Genomic DNA, 17848 nt, shown 5'->3' with positions numbered 1-17848 from the left:
ACATATCAATAATAACAACAATATATATAAACAACAATAATATGTGTTGATCAAATAATATTCTAATCACCTGATACAGTACACATTATTTAGTTGTAATTTTGGAACTAAATTTTATTCTAATGAAGAATGTCATTTATTAACAATCATTCTGCTGAACACGTTCTTAGTTTCTTGTTGACCGTTCTAATCGGTGCGACATAATTCATTGCTTCACCATAATGGTATTACCTAATTGATTCCCGTAGCTATTTAAATTAAATCACTTTTACGGAATTCTATAATTGTTTTTTTTCCGGTCGGATGTAGTTTTAAAAAATATCGAAAATGTATTTCAATAGGTACTGACGTTCGATTTTTTCTATCTGCAACACCATGTTAAAAATCAGGATAGTAAATTGTTCGCTAGTAGTTTGATAATAATGCCTAGCCTATGACCTATTTTATCGTTTGAGTAATACAAATGGCAGACAATATCCGCCTCTTATCTAACTATGTCTTTATAGATTTCTTTCAAATTGCATATTTCGCTTCCTTACTTTTAGATGTTACCATTTACGCCCAAGAACACGGTGAAAATAACGATTCACCCATACAGTGTGAGTGTGTGTCCAATGATTTTTAAATCTTTTGTGATTTTATGAAAAAAATTTGAATTAGATACAGAGATGCCTATATTACAAATAACTATTATATATGAAAATCCCCGCGTTCATACAAAAAGTGTAGTGGTATCTTTATGACTTCTTACTTTTTGCAGATCAAGCACGCAAAATTTTCTTACTCACAATACCGTTGATTTTCTTTTATTTTCCCACCATGAAATCACTGCGTAATACTGCATCAAATGTAGGGATCTGGCTTTAGGATAAATAAAAATCCAATTTATGATTTGTCCTATGGTTCTGCGGTTCCATTACTATATTGACGCATTAAGATTACCGTGGACTGTTACAGTTCATAAATTAACTATGCTTATGTCTATAATGATCAAGGCCTTTATATGTCGATGTGGATTACTTTGACGCAACACAAATACTACGTGCGACGAGTGTATTGAAGTCTTTAAATAACATCATTTATCAAGTTCTTGAAAATCACAAGTCTTCCATTAAAAATGGAAAGTTTATATTGTTGTGATATTGGCTATTAGGTACAGTATAAGCATACGGACAATGTAAAAATGAAATACCAATTCATATAGTAGACTTTGTGTCGCTTCAGTAACTTCAGAAAGCATCCCATTGCGACATGTACTTAGTTTTTATGCCATGTTTAGCTGGACATGTCTATTGATGTACCAGGCTCAACTTATATGTACTACCTTAAACCCAAAAGTACTATTTATGAAAAAAAAAATCACCCTCTCAATGACATTTGTAATTAGGAAATAATAAATAATTTTGCCTTTCTGTATTACCACAATAAGCCCCAACTAACAACATGATCTTCACTCATTGCTAGTAGCACACCAATTGAGCAAACCATTCTTTTTAGTATCCGCTCTAACATGTATACCTAGATTGGCTAACCTAGCTACATAGGTATCAAAATATGAAATGATATCTCACATGATATCTGTTAGTCATTGTTCATTTCTGCGCATAATAATCGACGAGTAGTTCTTTTCATTTTTGGAAAATACTCGAATCATCTATGCACGTCTTTGCCTATGGTGTAAGTTTCTATTCCATCAGTGCTACCTCCCACCGTTTAAGAGTTATTTTTCAGTCCGTGTTCAATTTTCTTCTAAAGATTAATCAGTTGACGACTTTGTACGTCGACGATGGTGGTTACGTGCCAAAGCATGTATAATTGTGACGAGAAAGTAGCACACCATCAACATGACGAACTTGTCAAAGAGCCAAGAAATTGTTGTAGATCCTTCCTAAAAGTGCAAATCATTGATTATACAGTATTTGCATAGCCGAAATAAATTGCATTCATTCGAAATCTAAGTAAAATAAGATACCAAATCAACATAATATTGATCATTATTTTGATACTTACTATAGAGGATTTGTCATGCAATTTTTGTTTCTGTTCAATAAGATACCGCTTCAAGGGTTCTTGAAACTTTGGGCCAATGACTGGAATAATTGCTAACAAAGCAATTACTTTATCTAAAAGTTCCTCGTTGAATGCCACAATTACTGCTAATTGCTGTATGTGCATTTTTACTACAGCTTTTCCGACTAGTGTTGCACCAAAAAAAGTCCAGAATGGAATAAGATAGTGTCCACAAGTTAATCCGGCAAGATCGAACAACGGATTTGGTATCTATAATGCAAATATTTAATTACAATCGCAAGTTTCACTTTTATCGTGAAATAAATGGATATTGGGTATTGTAAAATTACCGATGCACAAGCAAGTATTCCTAAGAAGCCAGCCTTTTGGACAAAATGTTTCATTGCTAGTTTGGCACGCATTCCCAATGAAACACATTTTTCTCCATTTTCCAGTGCCTCCAATGCTTCGAGTTCTCTCAACTCTTCTTGATCCTGACCTTGGTCGTGATCTTTGTCGCTTTGCCGACTAAGTCGTGCAGCTCGTGCCATAAAATAAGGTGGCAATTCCCCCAAAGCTGTACCAGCACCCCACAGCATTGCTTCAATGCGTACTTTTCTCATGATATTCAAGACGCTGGCCGTCCATGCTGGATCTACTGTAGATGGACACACGATCTGGTCTGGATAAGGAGGCTCGGGAAAATTTAACCCTCCGCATTCATAAGCTGCCATCGTCACAGAGGCTATGTGAGGTCCCAAGTACAAGACAAAAGTGTGAAGCCCAGTTCCCAGGCCAACGCTCGATAATACGCCTAGTCCTACCCAGTAGAACCACCATACGACGGTGGCCTCCCAGGATTTAAACAGCTGTGGTAACCAGGTTAAATAAGTTCGGGTTGATCCACTTGTACGATAGATATATTTTTACATTGAAATCTATTATTTATTTAATATAAGTCTGTGGTGCTCTTTTTTTTGTTTCGAAACTACACACTAGAATTTTGCAGAAGAAAATATGAAACTTCAATGCTCTGTTCTCATTGTTTAATAAAGGTCTAGTAATATCTAAATATATTAAAAATTATCTAAAGTTTTGGTATTAATCATAGTTATATGGATATTCAAAAATATAATCTCACCTGTTGTTGTGGTCCAGAGACTCTGCTCGAAAGTAAAAATAATCCGGCGATCATTATTATACTCCATACTGTTTTTCTATATTTGAAAGTATTTTTTGTTAAACTAACAACATTGATAAGTAATTCTTGTAGAAAAAAGTTCAATGTTTTTATTGGATGATGCCATAGCGTTAAGCTATCGGGATCTACATCCAAATCACTGTTTTGGTTGGAATGCAAATGCGATTGTGAAGTATGGGAGGATTTCTTTGCTGCCGGTGTACTTTGTCGAGTACCATTTGTAGCAGTTGAAGTATCCTTAGTACGTCTGACGGCTGATGTGTTCTCCGACATTGTAGCTCCCAACCGATTTATCTGATGGTTAAAAACAAGAATGATTCAACGAAAATTGTAAGTTGAACAAGAGAATTTTCCATTATTAGTAACATCTATGCTAGGTCAAAATTAACAAAGCTACTTTAGTGCGGCATTACAATACTGTGATTGCAATTGGAAATTTATGCTTGTCAGCACAAATAAAATTGCAAAACTTGCAGAATTACGACATGGCTGAAGTATTACTCAGCAGGATTTCTGACATAAATTTAGTTCAACTAATTTAAACACACGAACGATAAGACCTAAGGTTCCAACTATTTGGGTGAGGGCATAATAATTCAGTATTCAAACTCTCACTATCCTTGTCAATGATTTCAAGGCCTGTGTCACAGTCGTAATGTTGGCTTTGAAACTGGCTTCACTTACGCAACTAATTATGTTACCATTTCAAACATATGGCGTTGTAAAATATTGAAATTGTATCTACATGTATTTATAACGTGCGATAATTAATGTTGATTTAAACTACAAAGTCTGTGGAGAATTCAGTTTTAAAAGGAATATTACAAACGGCCATTTTCGAGTGAATAACGCGAAAACTATATAGTACAGGAAAACTGTTTATTTACGTCTAATTTACTTCAAACAGCTCAGCCAAGTTCATATCAATGACCAGATAGTCTTTGTATGGCCTCAGTTCACGATTACCCATTGTTATTTCCCCTCTAAATTTAAAGTGAAGCAAATCGAGCAACCGAATAGAACTGACCAGTGAGTACTGGCTGACTGGTGTATCATTGACTCATTATCATTGGGCAGTCTGTTTAGTGGAGGGTCAAGGGGCAACTGTCTCCCTACTATCATTCTACAAACTGATACTAAATTTCGTACTACGAATCATTATTTGTTGTTGTACCGATAATTGAAATTGGACTAAGTCAATTAGTGACTGAAGCCACGTTTTAAATTAATAGTGACCATAATAAATTTACGAACAAATAGAGACGATTTTCACACTCTAAAATTGTTCGAAAATATGTAATTGACTAATTTGTGTGGTGTCCAAAGTGTGGTATTTAGTTACATCGAATCTCCTATTAACAACATGTGTCTATGATACAAAATCACGTGTTTATCAGCAGTACCTAAACCCAGACATACATTTCTGAAATAGCACACATTAGCAACAAATTACGTTTAAAAAAATGATGAATTAAGCAATAGCTACTTATTTTATTAGTATGGCGGGATCATAATGAACACAAGTAAAACATGCAAGCAATTATCAAGTCTTTATAATGTGTGTAGGCTATAAAGAGTTCTTTGGTTAATTATAGAAATGATCTGCTAGTCGTAGAAATATTCATGCTTAGGTGAAGGGTGGAAAAAATTTGTTATCAACGTGAACATTTTGGATGCAACTGTTTTGAATTCCAAATATAGATGTTAGCTTCTATCATCAAATTTTCACTATAGAGGTGCTATTTTAAATTTTAATATTCAAATTTCCACCATAATCAAAGATATTTTCATTCCCCAAGAATTTGGGCCGGATAAAAAAATATTCAGAGATCACACAGGATATTTGAATGTTTGACTTTTCCTAAAATATGTCAATTTTGTCAAAAAAAAATAACTCGACAAAAATATTTTTGGCAAGCAGAGTATTTTAATTTTAATTATTAAGTAAATGTATGCATGACATACAGTTACAGATTTTTTTCGTTTTATTAATAGTTAATAAATGTGTAAATAAATTAAAAATTAAATAAATTTGTGTTATCATACAGTATGAGCCAAATTGGTTAGATGGAATAAGTTTGAATTTACGACACTTTTTCAAGTTTTTAATCTGTCAAGAGATCTCTAAATATTTTCAGAGAAACCCTAGATTGTTGGGATTCAAGATTAATTTAAAATAGAGACACAATTCTAGGAAGAGGCTGGCAAATGAAAATTAAAATAATACCACTGTAGTGCATATGGGATGAATGATAATATATCACATGAATCCATATAAAGTAAACTGATGCTACTGATAGGTACCAAATACACATTATCGAAGAAAAGCCGTCGGTGATGAAAAATTTTGACATGCAAAGTTACTGCATTAAATCTTACTTAAACGTTCAAAGTTTTACTTGGAAAAGAAATTTTTTGGAAGGGCGTTTTTTGTGTCCAGATTTAAGGATTACCAAAGCAATTTTCAAAAATTGTGTCATGTATTATAACGTTAATCAGTAGCAGCAGCATTGCTTTTTTTATATGACCGAGGATTGTGTACCATGTCTGTCTTGTTTCCTGAGACAGGTAGCCTTCGATCCCTTAGTAAACCTTTAAGCTGTTCGCGCGTCATACGCCGAAGAGAGGAAGTGATAGCAGAGTTGCTAAACGAACCACCGCTACTCAGTTGATTAAAGTTGCTCTCAGAATACTCCGTGGTGGTAGTAGAAGACGTGGATGTGGTATGGTTTGCCTTTCGACCTACTCTCTTCCTCACCATCACCACAAAAGCCAGGGACAGAGTCTGATCTGTACCTTCGGCGTGTTTCTTAAACTATTTTAGGAATGAAGAAGCCAATTGGTACGAGATGGATGATAATTACGGAGAGCCAATCTATTTGGAGTTTAAGGTAAGTTCGATAAGTTGGACAAACCGATTACTTTATATTGAACTTTTGCTTGTCATATAGCATCGCTAGGAGTAGTCGACAACCAATAATTGGCAATCATTGGTCGCACAAATCATTCACCCAATTGCTTTCCATAAACTGTACTTTTGTTCTTTCAATGGTTTGTGATGAATTTAACTGCGGCTGTAAGAAAGAACCATATGACAATGAATAAAATTATCTTTCCGATTAGGATGATCAGCAAAAAATTAGAACAATAACGCCAAGGATGTCCGTATTAACAAATTTTAGTAGCAATCTTTCACTCATATTATGATACACAGTATTTCAGAATTTGAGAAACCAGGATCTGGTACGATTAAAATGTAAGAACATTCTGTTATAAGATCGTTTACAAAATGATATGAAAAAAAATACAATTTGGGCAAGGAGTAAATGATGGAAAATTTAAAAATACTTTTCCCCAACTTCTTAAATTTCTCTCAAACAAGATTAAATTTTAGGCCTTTGCAAAACTATTATACTATATTTCAAAAGTATGAATTGCCATTCATGAGAATTGGAAGCAAAGTTAATAGAAAATCATTTGAATGATTTAGTGAAAACTGTAGAAAAAACTTGGTTGATTCAAATTATTTTCTTTTCTGACTTATTTCAGAGATGTTAGTTAGATAACGAACCACAGTAGCACAAATCACATCGTCCAAGGACTTTTGGCAAACGATAGCGACATTTTCTCAATCTCATAACGGTATCGATATCTGTGAAGACACATTAACTGGGACTAGCTTTAACTTACCAATGGCAATTAAATTGAAAACCCTAAAAATGTTTAAACTTCCTTATTCAACTTCTAAAGTACTATCCAAATGAAAAAATATATAAGCTGTGAGCTTAAAGTAATCAGTCAGATTCTACATTTAGAATATATCAAAATGGTAGCCTTGATCTTATCACGTCGTTTCAGGTTTTCGTGATCTTTAATATAACATAGTTCAAGGATGTAAAACCACAACTTGGAAAGCAAAGTTTGCAAGATGATAAACATTTGAAATAAATGAATTACAAAAGGTTGAAAAAAAATTAGCGTTGGTTGACAAATGCGAAAACTCGTAATCATACGACTAAGATATCTAGCTAAACGGCTACTCACTTGAGTAATTGAAAAACACCATCGCATGGTATTGTGAAAATAATGAGTTAAGCAATACGCGGATATGTCCTTATTCTTAGACTAATAATACACATGTGTTAGTTTCTTTATTTGTTGAGTTAGTGAAGTGGTGAGTTGCAAATAGATCAACAACTTCTGGTGGTAATGAAAATAACAATTACAGCCAGATCCCAGCCAGTTTAAATAGCACCAGCACCAGCGAACAACATGCAAGTCACAATGAGAGGATTACCCTTACCTTTTTAACCCGTTAGACATTAATCAATTTGTATTTTTCAGTTACGAAATTACAATAAATGGCACAAGAATGCTTGGAATTTTACAATAGTAAAAAATAAAAACATTTCAAGCCAATTGGTGCCTGAACAATTTTTTGGCTCAAGCTATTTAACAAAGAAAGTTATTATTAGAAGTAGGTATATACATAGATGATAATCAAAAGTCGGTACGCATATATGAATGAAATGTAGTAAAATATGTCAGCAAAATTGCAGGACGTGATATTCGCGACAGTTTTATCTGAGTCAGAATGAGTTGGCAAAAGTAATGGATGTATACCTGCGAATACTTGTAGAATCAGCTTTTACTTAGGGCACAACCAATGGTTTCTTAAAATTTTTGACACAAACGAAGAACGGTAAACGAACAACGCACACGAATAATTTCGTACGTACAAAGCTCACCTCACAAGTTACTCCCCATGACAAACGTGACTTTCTACTTTGAAGATTTCACTATCGCACTAATTATCACATGGACATACTTTGAATCACTAGCCTTAACCTCAATGATAAGCGCCCACGTAGTAATTGAAAGCTCCTTAGCTACGAATAATTTCTGGATTCCACAGAATTATTGATGTATTTCACAATGTTCACATTTATCTGTCATTCGAGGTAATTTTTCAGTGCCTTATTTGATTCTGAGCAATAACTCAAATGCCTTGAATTAATTAAGTAATCAGATTAGTGTAGCTATGCACCTAGGTATCTCGTAAAATGTACGCTAATTAAATAGTTACTGACTGCTCAGAGTACTAGTCGAATTGTCCACGCAGTGGTAATTTGTCTACTTTTATCTACGCGAAAAGAGGAACGAATTCAAAAAAACAATCGTACCACATTTTTTGGAATACACTAGGCTCTCGTCATTCGCAATCGCAGCTATTGTAAACCATTGTGAACTTATGACTTGATGTAGGCGTCGCAGGCAGCGCTGGTATCAGCCAAGATCACGTGGCGAAAGGCGTTTGCAAAAATTTTGCTGTAATCGATATAATGCCACAGCATCAATTATGTTGTTATTTGTTCTTTAATATGATTTACAATTTTTCTAAAAAAAATTCTGACAGGCTCGAGTATTGTGTTTGTATACATTTTCGCGAGCAGTATTGACAATTTTCGTATATACCTAGAGATCTCAGAGAGATATAGAGTTTTATTAGACTCTGGGGTCAAACGGCCCTTACAACAGCAAAAGAGCACAATACAGTAGCATGGATATAATCAAGGTATTATTATGAGTATTGCATGGTAGAAGAGTACAAATACATTGGATAAATTTAAAACCTAGATATATACCATAAGCAGAGATGAGTAGGCCATAAGTATGTTCTGTAATATGCAGGTGTTTGAGTTCTGTTTTATCAGCGCGTCTGTACAGGCTGGTAAGACATGAAAGTCCCTAGGGTAAGTATGTATTTACCCACCAACGATCACCCCACCTACTCAACTGTTACATATTGTTTCCTAAGGCCAACTTTCTTTAATATTTGTTTGTATTTTTTGGTATTTATGACTGTGAACATGCTATGTTCAAATTGAAACAATTGACGGGGAAGCACCATCGTAGGCAGTAGACCCGTGATTGCGGCGTAAAGTGCGTGATTTCATATAAAATTTCATACGCAAACGTTGCAGTGGCACTGGTATATGTTTATCACTCTTCGCAATTTATTAAGTTATGTAAAAGTACAGTTGTTTTATGTTTGAGATATCTTTGAGCAAATCGTTCCTTTGTTAAAATACGTAAGGATAAGCTGCATAATGAGTATCCCAATACTCACTGCGTTGATATGTGTTTGTACACCGATTGCGATTACAGCTTCGAATATAGTCTTAATCATAGCTGATGATTTGGATTTGACGATCGGTGGAATGGTAAGTAATAAATTATAATTTCACGTTATTCTTATTATTAATTTAAAAATTTTTCCTATTTGTACGAATAGGAATGTAATTGTTACGATTATCTTGAAATAATGGGTTATTTGCCTCACTTTTTATTCTCTTTAATTTACTAATACAGTTGTCTTGTTTCTGCACAATTATAGACGCCACTGCGAAACACGAAGAAACTTATTGGAGATCAGGGAGCTGTCTTTGCCAACTGCGTAAGTGCAATTTGTATTTTTTTAATATAACCGAACAACGTCTCATCTCTTAAACCGAGCTATACAATAAAACATTTCCACTTAACTGGCTCATTTATCACCGAATTGGTGCGTTGCTTTCTTATTACGTGTAGTATAATATACGTATTACAAGTTACATATGTCATTCTATATATGAGGGATTCTCCGTCAACTCGGCCACTTTTTTTTCGACCATCTCAGATCTGCCCCATAATTCGTTATATCAAAATACTACTAAAAGGTACTCTATGTGAATTTTTTCAGGTTTTTTAATTCATTATTTGAGAAATTGCCATTTTTTTTTTTAATGAATATATCTCGAAAACTTGAAGTAACTGAAAAAAATGACTCTACATAAAAGTTGTAGTTTTTTGTTAGCTTTCGAGAAGAATTTTTGAAAAAATTTTTACGATTCGGTAACGCTAATTTTTTACCAAAAAAGGAAGAAATAATTTTTTTTATTCAAAAAGGACCTTTTTTTTTGCTGAGAAAATTGCAGTCTTCCAATATGTGTGAAAATATCGCCAAAAAATCGCCAGAGTGGCACGGATCCACACAAATTCGGTCGAGGTTCCGGTATAAAAAAATTAATTTGTGTGGCTTCATTTTTTTTACCCTAGAACCTCGATCCGTGCCACTCTGGCGATTTTTTGGCGATATTGTCACACATATTGGAAGACTGCAATTTTTCAGCAAAAAAAAGGGTCCTTTTTGAATAAAAAAAATGATTTCTTCCTTTTTTGGTAAAAAATCAGCGTTACCGAAACATAAAAATTTTTTCAAAAATTCCTCTCGAAAGCTGACAAAAAACTACAACTTTTGTGTAGAGTCATTTTTTTTCAGTTACGTCAAGTTTCCGAGATATATTCATTTGAAAAAAAAATGGCAATTTCTCAAATAATGAATTAAAAAGTCTGAAAAAATTCACATAGAGTACCTTGTAGTAGTACTTTGATATGAGGAATTATGGGGCAGATCTGAGATGGCCGAAAAAAAAGTGGCCGAGTTGACGGAGAATCCCTCATATAACCATGATGAATATACTGGGATGATGCGCGTAAGACAAATTGTTTGTCTTAAATTTTTATTTATTATTATCGGTATACAAAGCGCTGCAGGCAGTCATGGACCGAATGAACACGAAATTGCTTCTTTCTTTAATTGGAATACTGTGTGATGTTTGTCGTTTTCAGGGGATGGCGAACACTTGTTGACAGCCGATTATTTTGCATAAATTACACAATCAATTGCCGTGATTTTAGTAAATTCCTCATGCGGTACTCTACCCCCCTCCTCTCCCCCTCTCTCAGCCTAAAAGTGCACTCCGGTGAAATTGCTGCTCGGTCGTTGACTGCGATTAAACTATACCGTTAATCATAAAAAAAATATAAATATAAACTAGATACCTACGTCTATAGCACTACGTAGCAAAAAGTCAATGTGTATTTCAAAAATCAACAAAATGGTGGACAACTGCATTTTTTTTTTTCAAATTTTTAGTGATAGCTAATTCACACATGAAACAAAAATTATTAACTTACCGATTTTGACATCTAATACTTTAAATACTTTCGCGAGGCCCGTATGACCGTAGTTGTAAAGTATAGTGACAATATCAGCGGCAGTTTCCATATAATGGAGTTGCTGGCGTGCTCGAAACAGTTTCACAGAAAATGCTTAATCTTCGTCAGTTTTACGATTTTTTTCATAAAATTTGGAGAGAACATTCTTAAAACATGCATCTAACAGAAAATGAAAAAAAAACCTGAAAATTTAGAATTTTTACTGTGGTATGGCGCCTTAAGGAAATTCGAGATGAATCTTAAGGATTTCTGTACCACTGTATAAAATGAAAACAGAGATTCCTTGGGTTCATCCGAAAATTTTCAGTTAGGTTTTTTCAATTGTGGAAATTCAAGTGTTTAAATACTTGTAGTAACGAATTGTGGAAGCAGTAACCGCCTTTACCAAGCGCTGTATGAAAAGTGAAAGATCGCTTGCATTTTTAGCTACCTGGATGTATGCATGTACCTTGGCATATGCATATATATGCAACCAATTTTGTATTTCTCCACCAGATGTCGCCTGACAGAAGAAACGTTGATCGCGGTTGACGAGACATATAAACTCACCGGGTTTTTCGAATGGGGAAAGTTATAACGAAACATCATTTAGCATACCTTCTATAAATTCTCAATTTTTGAAGCAACTAAGCAATTTTCATGAAACCAAGCATACCTCAAACATCTTTTTCAACCGAGTTCCGAAGAAACTGACATCTTGGCGTCTTATGGCTATTCCTTGTCAAAATCTCTGTTCTACTGTGTCATCTATAAATTACTCTCAAACCGATATTGAAGTACCGAAATGCACTGGCTCTAAATCATGCACAGGATATTTTATTCTTCAGATAGACTCACAGGTTCTGATTTATACCTCAGAATGGACGAAATTGAATTATAAACATGGGTTAGCACTTTGATCACTGAGAATACTGTTGAATCGTCTAAATTACATTAATTATTGATTAGTTTGTTAACTCGCCGATCTGCTGTCCCAATCGAGCGTCGATTCTAACTGGTCGATACCAGCACAATCACTTGACCGTCAACAATTCGATTGCGGGTGGATGCAGCAGCCCGGAATGGCAGAAATACCAAGAGCCGAATACGTTCGCACAACAGATAAAACGTGACTCATCCTCCTATACCACTTTTTATGCTGGAAAATATTTGAACCAGGTAATCGTTGAATAATCAATCCAATACCTAACGCGCTAAGAAAGGATACTCACCTATAACACTAACTTGCCTTCGAACCAAAACATTGTGCGAGTTTATCGTAAAACTAGGAAAAATTTGAAAATGAGATACATATATTCGAACGCGACTCGATCTGCGGGTCAACTGAAGTCTTCGACAAAGAAAATTATATTTACACGTAGATGTGGACAATTGACTGGTGAGAAATACATACAGACACATAGTTTTTGGAACATGACTCACCTTTCCGTTATTTTATTTATTTTTTTTCACTTCAACTGCTGCTAAAACCAAGAAAGCGAAACATTATTGTCTACTGTGGGTGTTGGTAGAGATTATTATGATCATTATTATTGTTATACAACAGATAGTTTCGAAGCATTCTTGAAACATGTTTGGTTCTGCAAAAAAATAAAGTCAATAATTTTGGTAGCGATTTTGAACCAGCGAAATTTGCATCTAACAATAAAACCGATTCAGTATGGAAGCAGGGCAGCAGGCGGGCCATCGCATGTTCCACTGGGGTGGGATTGGTGGGCTGGACTGGTCGGTAATTCGAAATACTATGACTACACATTGTCCATAAATGGTACCGAAAAAAAGTACGGTGATAAACCCGGAGATTACCTTACTGACGTGATCGTAAGTGTAAATTTGTTTATCCGAAATTTATACGTATTTCAGACTATATAAGCACCTGCAGTTACCGATATATTTATGTATTTGTTGGGGGTTATTTTGCTCAAATCCAATAAAAGGGGGCTTTCTTTTTCTTTATCTTCTTACCTGAACGAAGCTGTCTATTTCCAGGGAAATCTTGCGATGGAATTTTTGAAAACGCGTAATACTAATAATGACCATCAGTTTCTCATGGTTCTGGCACCACCGGCTCCTCACGGACCCTTCACGCCAGCGCCGAGACACGATGGCGCCTTTAAAGGGACGAAAGCCATGCGAACACCGAACTTTAACACTCCTCGACAGAGGGTATAATTTCACTCGGTTTATTAATCGCACTTGAAAATATCTAGAAATAATTGTCGATTATCAGACGTAATGATAGTGCCGAACATTGCGTAACGTCAAAACTTTCTACAGGATAAGCATTTTTTGGCACGCTTTGGTAGAGCGCCACTGCCGGAATCTATCTTGCCGAAATTGGACGAAATCTACAGACGTCGTTGGGAGGCATTATTAGCCGTCGATGACCTGGTACAAAACGTTTACAAAACACTCCTCGAACGTCACTTGATAAACGACACTTACATCATTTTCACATCGGATAACGGTTATCACGTCGGTGAGAAAAATAATATCACGTGTCACGCGATGTCTGAATAAATGGCAGGATTACCGGGACACTTGAATGTTCCATCGTTTGATAAAACAAGTCAAATAGTGATTCGAGTGATCGTTTTTGCATAAAAAAAAGAACATTCAAGTTTTCTACCTTTTTTCTTTCTTTCGTACTTTTCAAATCTTCACTCAATAACATTTCCGATTTTTCTATTTTCTCCGTAGGACAATTCAGCCTGCCATTTGACAAACGTCAGCCGTACGAAACAGACATCCGAGTTCCCTTACTGATTCGCGGTCCAGGGATTTCGAAGGGGACCGTACAGTATCCGGCGAGTAGCGTGGATCTGTTTGCAACTATTTTAGATATGGCTGGCACCGATGCATCATCCGACGGCACTTCGCTGCTAAGTCATTACCTCCGAACTGACAGAACACTGCTCATCGAATACAGAGGCGAGAAATCTGAGAAACCGCAGACCTCCGGATGTCCAACGGACAGTGATCCAAACATGGCTGTAATTCGCTATATTTTATATTTGTATCATCTCTTGTAATACCTCGTTATGCAATTTTAGAATTTCCATTACTTTTTTCCCTTTCAGATATGCAGCGCGGATTTTGCGTGCAAATGTCAGGATTGCAAAAACAACACGTACAGCTGTATTAGAAGAGTGGCTAACGGGGATGACAATCTCTTCTGCATCTTTGAAGATAACGATGTGATTATTCGATCCATAGAGAATACTGAAAGAATGATGCGACACGTATCTGTTCCGTAAATTCGTTCGCTAATTTTATCTTTCTTTTACAGAATTATGTCGAGGCGTATGATTTGAAAACGGACGCTTTCCAAATAACCAATATTGGGTACACCATGCCTTCTAGACGAAGGCATTTGTTCAGAAATCGCCTCAAGAAAGCTGTAGTCTGCAAGGGTGATGATTGCGTGATAACTGGTACGCAATTAATCGATTAATAATTACACGACATTTCATTATTCGTGAATTAATCCAATATGGTTATTAATTTTTTTTTTTTCCACTATGTTCGCTTCATTTTATAATCTACGAGTTGTGACATTGTATTTTTGCTATTATTACGAATAAAGTTTTATATTAAAGAATGGTGTATGTTTTTTTTTTGGTTGAAATACGTGCGTTTTCACAGTATTTCAATATACCTACTATCTAAATTTTTATTTGAAATTGCGTCTGTGAATACAGTTTTTCTTTATAACATATTTTACACCGTCAGGATCGTAGGAAAAATATTTTAAAGCCCACTACGCGGTTCTCGAGCAATGATAATATACTTTTGCCGTTTTCCCCGCTCCATCGGAAATATAAATCGCGAATATAAATCGCTTCCAGCGTTGTTAACCGATTGCCTTGGATTCCGGAAAATTTAAACATTTTAGCAAGATAAATATACGTCAATCTTCTCGATATTTTTGCATCGAAGCGTTTCAGAAGCAATTGGTATTCAGATATTCAAGCCTCCAGGGCCTTAATAAAAATATTTACTAAGAAAACAAGAGCCTGCGGATTCCAGGGGCGAGTTCATTCTTGTATTCAGATACAGAGTCGACAATCTGAATCGCCGTATTCGGAAATACAATAATTCAAACAATCACGACGACGTCAAGAGTCGAACGAAAAATGCACTTTGAAACTATAATATCACGCATACGTAGTTTAATACCTTCCAAACGCGGAATCATACGTTAATTCATATTCCATTACGTAACTTCTTTACGAGAATCACCTCTTATTTTCGCAAACAATCGTACTACAAGCTATAAGCGAATGTATAAAAGCTATACCTCGTTCCTTTATTCTGTACAAAAGCTGTCTGAATTCATATCTTGCATTTTGAAAATAGAAAAAAAAAAAAAACGCTCACATACTCGTAAACGTTACAGCTTTCGTAGTTATATAGAAGGTTACTTAGTGATTAAGAAATTGTTTGCGCAGATGTAAGTTCGGCAAAGATAAGTCGGCATGCAAACCACACATACCTAGGTCTAAAGACCTACGGAACCAAACGTAAGCCCACTCCAACTTGCGTGTGTTGAATTTGTTCGCCTGCACGCTTGACTGAACGAAATCGTCGTTTGCAAAAGTGTCGAATTCAGGGACGTCTCAACGCTGCCTCTAACCCCCGTCAAATAAGTAAAAAATTCATAACATTTTTCGCAAAATCAAAACGAAGCAAGAAAATTTGGTCGACAAAACATTCAAATTCCATTCCAGCGCAGGAGTTTGACAAGTCATCGTATCGATGGCCTCTAATAAAAATACCCACAATCAAGCTGTCACTCAAAATAGTGCCGACGAATTATACAATAACGAAATATTAAAATACGTCGCATCGGACCCGGGAGAATTTCGTTTTTACACGGATCTGAAGAAGCTTGTCAAACTTGGCGCAAATTTTTCAAGTCACAAGAATTAGGGCTGGTATTTTCGCATACTTGAGTAAAGTTTCATCGTAAAGCAAAGCCTGCGCGCACAGTAGCGTATAGTGACCGGCAAGAATTAAGTGTTTTGGTCGGGGCTTGAACAGTCGATTGGGCACGCAGTATGTCGGGGGTTCGCGTTTTGAATCGGCGAGAGTTTGCCGGACTTTTAAGAGTGTCCGCTCGGCCGGGAGATCGATCCATTGTCGCAGGATGATGCGGTTCACGGTGGCTTCCGATCAATGGATCCGTCGATTTCTTCGCGTGCCCCCCGGGGTCTGTATTCCTGCCTTATTTACTTACTTTGGTATTCACGTTTCATCGCTGATCGAGGCTTCCCAAATGGCGAGGAATATACCTGCACAGTTCATTCAAGACATGCTTTACGCCCTAACGCAATAATGCAGATTGGACGCTTGAATGACGAAGTTTGGTAAATGCATTGGTACCTATGTAAGCTATCCTCCAGGAAAACAAGAATTTATTATTATATTCGCGAAAGGTCGTTTTTTTCTTTCTCTTTTTTTTTTCTCCTTTTTTGCTGAAACACCTCGACGTTCAGAGCGAGATTCGCTTCACTCGTGGCTGTTGGATAACCTGTCAGATCTCATTATGAGAATAATTTTCGAATCGTCTCCGAAGCTCATCCCTCCGCAGCTTCGGCTCTCGCAGCTCTTCGCTCACAGTTACCAATCTGCATAACCTTTTCGGCTTCCGCTCCACCGCTTTTGTTCAGTCTTTGTTATGTGATAATTAGTCTCGGACTCCCGACTTCTCGAAATCGTTGACACAGAAAATGCAAATTTATAAACGAATTAGCGAATCGGAAAATAACAAGGTTGCTTTGACGAAGTTGTACACTCTAACTGGCTGTATTGCCGCATATTATTTTTCTCCTGCCCAAGAGATTTATAATACGAACAGAGAAAAAAAAGTTCCCTCGAAGCCTCACAAATCGTATTCGATGCTCGATATTACTTTTTTCATTCATCCTTTTTCATCCGCCAAAATTTGACAAATCTCGCTGATTTAATACAAGGGAAGGAAACATTTCAATAACTAATTGCACAATAATTTATTATGCAAATAACGAACATACGATAAACCAGTGCTCGCCTTATTAGGATCAGTTAATGTTTTACTCACCGACAGTATATTGCCGATGAACTGGGAGAGTATAACCGTAACAATTCATTTCCGAAATTAACTCTGCACTTGAAGAGAGCGCAAGTTACGATTCTTCTGTTAAGTGTACCTATGTAAGGGCCAGGGATCGGTTAGGGGGGGGGGGGGGGGGGGGGGGGGCGTGTTACCTGGCGAACAGTAGTCAAATCAAACACATGGCTATTAACTCTGTCAACATTTCGGGGTACTTAGATGCTTAGCCCTCGTCGTGGTAAGAGCCAGCAGTAGAGAACAAGGGCAGAGAACAGAACAAGCCCAAAATAAATATTCATCCGTGGTGCAAGGCTATGGGCAACCCTCGTCCTCCACCCCCCTGTCAGTTCATCAATATTGTTTTAGGTCACGGCGAGTTAAGTTTGTAACCCGAGAAATGAGGTTACCACTAACTAAACTCGAGGACGTTCGTACATAGGATAGGTATAACAAGAACCAACTAACCATACAATATAGGTACA

The 17848-nt window shown here is 36.2% G+C and overlaps 2 protein-coding genes across 15 annotated transcripts; one reads left to right on the top strand and one right to left on the bottom strand.

Annotated features, from left to right (window-relative positions):
* Positions 1–884: 884 nt before the first annotated feature.
* On the bottom strand, positions 885–8488 carry LOC124214614 (vacuole membrane protein 1). 13 transcript variants are annotated; one of them, XM_046617050.2, is made up of 7 exons: positions 7835–8455; positions 6134–6285; positions 5754–6026; positions 3152–3505; positions 2361–2879; positions 2011–2280; positions 885–1888 (listed from the first exon to the last, which is right to left on the bottom strand). In XM_046617050.2, exons 3-7 carry the CDS (start codon positions 5970–5972, stop codon positions 1757–1759), a joined length of 1494 nt encoding a protein of 497 aa, XP_046473006.1. In that variant the 5' UTR covers positions 5973–6026; positions 6134–6285; positions 7835–8455; the 3' UTR covers positions 885–1756. The 13 variants fall into 13 exon arrangements, with proteins under 13 accessions (XP_046473006.1, XP_046473005.1, XP_046473007.1 ...); XM_046617049.2 differs by lacking the exon at positions 6134–6285; XM_046617051.2 differs by having other exon boundaries at positions 5754–6285; positions 7960–8455.
* Positions 8489–9097: 609 nt separating this feature from the next.
* LOC124214613 (N-acetylglucosamine-6-sulfatase) lies at positions 9098–14856 on the top strand. 2 transcript variants are annotated; one of them, XM_046617046.2, is made up of 9 exons: positions 9098–9435; positions 9609–9668; positions 12221–12430; positions 12932–13093; positions 13262–13438; positions 13550–13751; positions 13973–14265; positions 14353–14469; positions 14562–14856. In XM_046617046.2, exons 1-9 carry the CDS (start codon positions 9322–9324, stop codon positions 14724–14726), a joined length of 1500 nt encoding a protein of 499 aa, XP_046473002.1. In that variant the 5' UTR covers positions 9098–9321; the 3' UTR covers positions 14727–14856. The 2 variants fall into 2 exon arrangements, with proteins under 2 accessions (XP_046473002.1, XP_046473003.1); XM_046617047.2 differs by lacking the exon at positions 12221–12430.
* Positions 14857–17848: the final 2992 nt, after the last annotated feature.

The sequence above is a fragment of the Neodiprion pinetum genome, chromosome 3 (assembly GCF_021155775.2).
Source record: "Neodiprion pinetum isolate iyNeoPine1 chromosome 3, iyNeoPine1.2, whole genome shotgun sequence".
Lineage (NCBI taxonomy): Eukaryota > Metazoa > Arthropoda > Insecta > Hymenoptera > Diprionidae > Neodiprion > Neodiprion pinetum.
This window is presented reverse-complemented; position numbering and strand designations above follow the sequence as displayed.